Raw genomic sequence first — 4,763 nt, 5'->3', positions numbered from 1 at the left:
TTTACTGTAACTTTTGTATTAGACTTCTGAATACTGTATGCACATCTTCCTAATTTAGTAAAATGTCACTTTTTTCCACTTCAGAGAGTAGTTTGGTGGAGATCTGGGTTGAGAGCAACAGGAGACCATAATGGTAGGCCATTCAAGTTCCAGAGGTGTCTCCAAACATCTCACCAAAGTGGAACAGTGTTGAATACGAGAAAATTTCTGAAAAAGAAAATGATGGGATCCTATAAAATTTCTAGATTAAAACTTGCCAAGATTTAATGTCAAACATCCAGTCATGGTACTCAAACACCACCTGTATTCAGTTTGTGTTACACCAATATTATTTCTATACAAAATACACACACACACATTTTCAGAACCGCTTGTCCCATACAGGGTCACGGGGAACCAGAGCCTACCCGGCAACACAGGGCGTAAGGCCGGAGGGGGAGGGGACACACCCAGGACGGGACGCCAGTCCGTCGCAAGGCACCCCAAGCGGGACTCGAACCCCAGACCCACCGGAGAGTAGGATAGTGGTCCAACCCACCGCAACCCCCTTATACAAAATATATATATATACAAAATATACAAAATTTGTAGAATTTTAATGTTAGTCAAATTTCAATTGAATAAAAATTGAGCTTCAAGCTATCTCTAGAAACAAGATCCATGTAATGAATCAAAAAATTAAAAGGTCAGATATGCACCACACACTTTAGTCTCTTGTATTTGGTTCAGACATGTTTGATTCTGGGATGTTTCACAGTTCTTCTAATGATTGCTAGTTTTGTGTGAGCAGGAAATACATTAGATTTCTCTCAGACATTTCAGTCAACTTGCACTGCTTGAGAAGGTGGTAATCTTTCTTCCTGTTTCTTCAAATACCTTATAAAAACAAAGAGTTTCAAAATGAATTTGTAGCAGAAGATATTAAATGACCTTTTAAAAACACAACCTTTGAAAATGACATTGTTCCTTCATGGAATGGTTTTTATGTAAATGGCAGCATTTAGCAGGTTTGGAACCAGGCCCTCTGGGACATAGAGTTCATTGCAGCACCACCACATCATGGTGTGCACTTCCTGGGGTAGTATATGGAAAAGGGAAACTCATCTGTGCCCCCCGTCATGTCCCATTATCTCCAAGTGACTGGAATATCACACAAGCTTTGCCAGGTTGTATGGATGCTTTGCTGTTGAGTACTGTTCCCTTGAAACTGCTGTTCGAATGACTTGCTATCCCGTATTTTTCTCTTCATCTCATTTGCAGTGATAGAAGCACACAACCTGTATGAATTACACCAAAGGTAGCAGGTATCTTCTACTGTCTTCATTTTCTCCACACAACCTTGTAGTCCCTGAAGATGCTATGCATGTCCTTATTATGGTGCCACCACACAGTAAATCTACTGTTAGATCCTATATACAAATGCATCAGTTCATTCTTTTAAATATCTTCTGGTTTACATCAACACTTCAGAAGAATATTAGAGATTACGGTGGAAAAAAAGGTAATAGCAGATAAATAAAATTATATATAGTCCTTTGCAAAATGATAAATAAAATCTATGTATTGTCCTTTGCAGCCTGACCATCTTCTGCTCCATCTCTATGTATCTTCACTGTCGTTGGGCAGCGGCTATCTACAGGTGACCCGCAAGCAGAAGTGTGAGTGCAGCCAGCAGCACAGCACAAGATACACTGTTTCTTCCTGCTGCACCTGCAGAGGTAATAAGTGGTGTTAACACAAAGAGGAAACTGGTAGTTGTTAGGATGTGGTTACTGGAAGCAAGCACACAACTCACTGTTAATTTGGATGGAGTCGAGGATGATGGAGAGGGTGTTGTTGTTGCTAACGGCCTGTTTGAGGGCATTCACTATGTCTATAGAATTTGGGAGGGGGTCAGTGCCACTGAAGAAGAGGTCAATGAAGGTCACCACTGAGCCTTTGCTGAGGAGAGTAGGAAATCAGGAATAAGCATAATGAAAGATGGAACATTATGACTGTATAGTAGGTCACTAGACTTCTATCACTGTCTCACCTGAACTGTGTTACATTGCTACCTTTGTACTGGTTGCCAAAATGGTCTCGGTATACCTGGTTGACCTGTGTGAGAAGAAAGTAAACAAAAATGAAAATTGAATCGTCATCTAATAAAATTAAGGCTTTTCATTTCAGAACACACACACATTGACTGAAGCCACTTGTCCCGAGTGGGGTCGCGGTGAGCCAGAGCCTAAACCAGCAACACAGGGCACAAGGCTGGAGGGGGGAACACACACCCAGGGGGGGACGCCAGTCAATCGCAAGGCACCCCAAGCAGGACTTGAACCCCAGACCCACCAGCGAACAGAACCAGGCCAAGCCTGTTGCGCCACCGCACCCCCCCGACTCAACAATGTTTTCTTCAACATTTTTGTTGACCGAAAAAATGTAGAAATGATATGCAACCATTTAACTATTATCTATAATATCTATATTACAGGGTATACATAAAGCATTTCACCTGCCAAAAGTTTGTGCAACCTTAGGAAATTATTTATATTGAAAATATATAAACATACTGTATATACGAGTATTATTATTGTACAAAATGTGTACTAGCACTTACCACTAAATATACTTGAGCTGCCAGAGTTTGGAATTGTGGTGAGCTGGTGTTGCTTAACTCTGAGGTGAAGTCCTTTGACATAGCAAAGCGCAGTTTGATTATTACCACTGCAATGGTTGTTGTTGGAGTTGCAGTTGAAGTTGCAGTTATTGAAGTTAATGTGGTTGCTGCCACACTGGTAGAAGCATTAGTAGCAAAAGTGCTTGTAGTTTCCAGCTGTGAAGTTGGTGTAGTCTGAACAGTAACAGATTGTGCAGTGGCAAGTGTGCTGACAGGTATCGTAGCCACTGTACTAATTCCTGCCATTTCTGGGAAAAATATAAGGTAAGAGAAAATTATACAGAATGAAAAAAATGGATAAAGGCTACATGACAGCATGCAGTCACAGTGAATGTAAAAGTAAATAAGTGAAATACACAGATAAACACATATACATGATAAATACTCATAAAAAATGGGGGTTTCGCTGTGAGTTTTGCCATGACTTGCTCCAGTGCGATAAAACACCCACAACCCTATACTTGCAAACTGTGAAAATATATAAAAGTCATTGTCCAGGCCCATTGGCACTGATCCCACTGGTAGTGGTAGGCTGTCATCAACTTAAACACACCTGCATACGCATAATGACATCATACGTACCTTGAACAGTTATACTGCTGGAGTTGATCTTAAGAGTGAAGTTACTGTTGTTTTCTGATATAGCCTGGATAAGGACTTGTTTCACATCATTTGCAGTGGGTAGGGAATCAGGCATAGAGGTGTTGAACACAAGCTCAGTGTCCGTAACCACAGATCCAGGGCTAAACATGACATCATTAGTGTTACCAGGTCCCGTCAAGCATGCATCTTAAAAATTTGCTGACAATTAAAACTTTTCTTACCTGAAACTTATTACAATCACCATGATGAATATAGGTCCATACTTTGTCTTGTAAAGATAGGTAAGCTGGTGAAAGACATAAAGCAGGATTTCATAAAATTAAGAGGACACTGAGTTTAGACCACATACTTCACGTGTTCAGTGACATAGAGAAGTGTTAAATGTTCTGAAATAATTGTTTTCTTCATGTTATTATTTAAGGTAACAAAACATACCTGCAATACAACCTGCAATTCCAATTTTTTATAATTTTCTGAAGTTGGATCATACAGATCATCTGTAAAATCAATCATAAGAGAAAACTTAAGTTCCAGTCTTTCACTATAATTTATAGGATTTGTGGTCGTTGTGGTTGTTGTGACTGTAGTTACAGCTTCTGTTGGTACTGATGCAGTTGTAGTTGATGGAGATGGTTGTGAAGTACTCGAAGTTATAGTTGTTTTAGGAGATTGTTCTGTTGTGCTTGCAGTCAGAGTTGTTGAAGGAGATGGTTCTAATATGACTGTAGTTGCAGTTGTAGCAGATTGCCCTGATGTGGTTGTAGTTCCAGTCACAGTATATTCTCCTGATGTGGTTGTAGTTGCAGTTAATGTTGTAGATGGTTCTGATGTGACTGCATTTGCAGTTGTAGCAGATTGTCCTGATGTAGTTGTAGTTGCAGTTTCTGTAGTTGTTATTCCTGATTTGACTGTAGTTGCAGTTATTGAAGTAGATGGTTCTGATGAAGTTGTAGTTGCAGTTTCTGTAGTTGTTACTCCTGACATGAGTGTAGTTGCAGTTGTTGAAGTAGATGTTTCTGATGTGATTCCAGTTGCAGTCATAGTAGATGGTTCTGATGTGGTTGTAGTAGCAGTTTTTGAAGTAGATGGTTCTGATGAAGTTGTAGTTGCAACTTCTTTAGTTGTTACTCCTGATATGACTGTAGTTGCAGTTGCTGAAGTAGAAATGTCTGATATGATTGCAGTTGCAGTCATAGTAGATGGTTCTGATGTAGTTGTAGTTGCAGTTTTTGAAGTAGATGGTTCTAATGAAGTTGTAGTTGCAGCTTCTGTAGTTGTTACTCCTGATATGATTGTAGTTGCAGCTGCTGAAGTAGATGTTTCTGATGTTGTTGTAGTTGCAGTCATAGCAGATTGTCCAGATGTGGTTTCAGGTTCAGCTGTTATTGTAGTAGATGGTTCCGACGTGGTCGTAGTTGCTGTTATTGAAGTAGATGGTTCTGATGAAGTTGTAGTTGCAGTTTCTGTAGTTGTTACTCCTGATACGACTGTAGTTGCA

The 4,763-nt window shown here is 39.9% G+C and overlaps 1 protein-coding gene across 1 annotated transcript; it reads right to left on the bottom strand.

Annotated features, from left to right (window-relative positions):
• Nucleotides 1-552: 552 nt before the first annotated feature.
• On the bottom strand, nt 553-4,332 carry LOC114910535 (cell wall protein DAN4-like). Its single transcript, XM_029252079.1, has 7 exons — nt 3,701-4,332; nt 3,487-3,551; nt 3,245-3,405; nt 2,603-2,910; nt 2,033-2,097; nt 1,796-1,941; nt 553-1,710 (listed from the first exon to the last, which is right to left on the bottom strand). The coding sequence occupies exons 1-7, from the start codon at nt 4,304-4,306 to the stop codon at nt 1,634-1,636; spliced, it is 1,428 nt and encodes a 475-aa protein (XP_029107912.1). The 5' UTR covers nt 4,307-4,332; the 3' UTR covers nt 553-1,633.
• Between the last annotated feature and the right edge of the window lie 431 nt (nt 4,333-4,763).

Source organism: Scleropages formosus, chromosome 5, assembly GCF_900964775.1.
Source record: "Scleropages formosus chromosome 5, fSclFor1.1, whole genome shotgun sequence".
Taxonomy (NCBI): Eukaryota; Metazoa; Chordata; class Actinopteri; order Osteoglossiformes; family Osteoglossidae; genus Scleropages; species Scleropages formosus.
The sequence above is the reverse complement of the archived record's forward strand: the minus strand, read 5'-3'. Positions and strand labels throughout refer to the sequence as shown.

What these genes read in the sequence shown, in the direction of transcription:
- LOC114910535 (XM_029252079.1), bottom strand. Translation starts at nt 4,306, where the DNA reads ATGACTGCAACTGGAATCACATCAGAAACATCTACTTCAACAACTGCA. An exon ending in CAGCAGTATAACTGTTCAAG is followed by an intron (nt 2,911 to 3,244) that starts GTACGTATGATG and finishes TATTTTTCCCAG; the next exon opens with AAATGGCAGGAATTAGTACA. An exon ending in AGCAATGTAACACAGTTCAG is followed by an intron (nt 1,942 to 2,032) that starts GTGAGACAGTGA and finishes TACTCTCCTCAG; the next exon opens with CAAAGGCTCAGTGGTGACCT.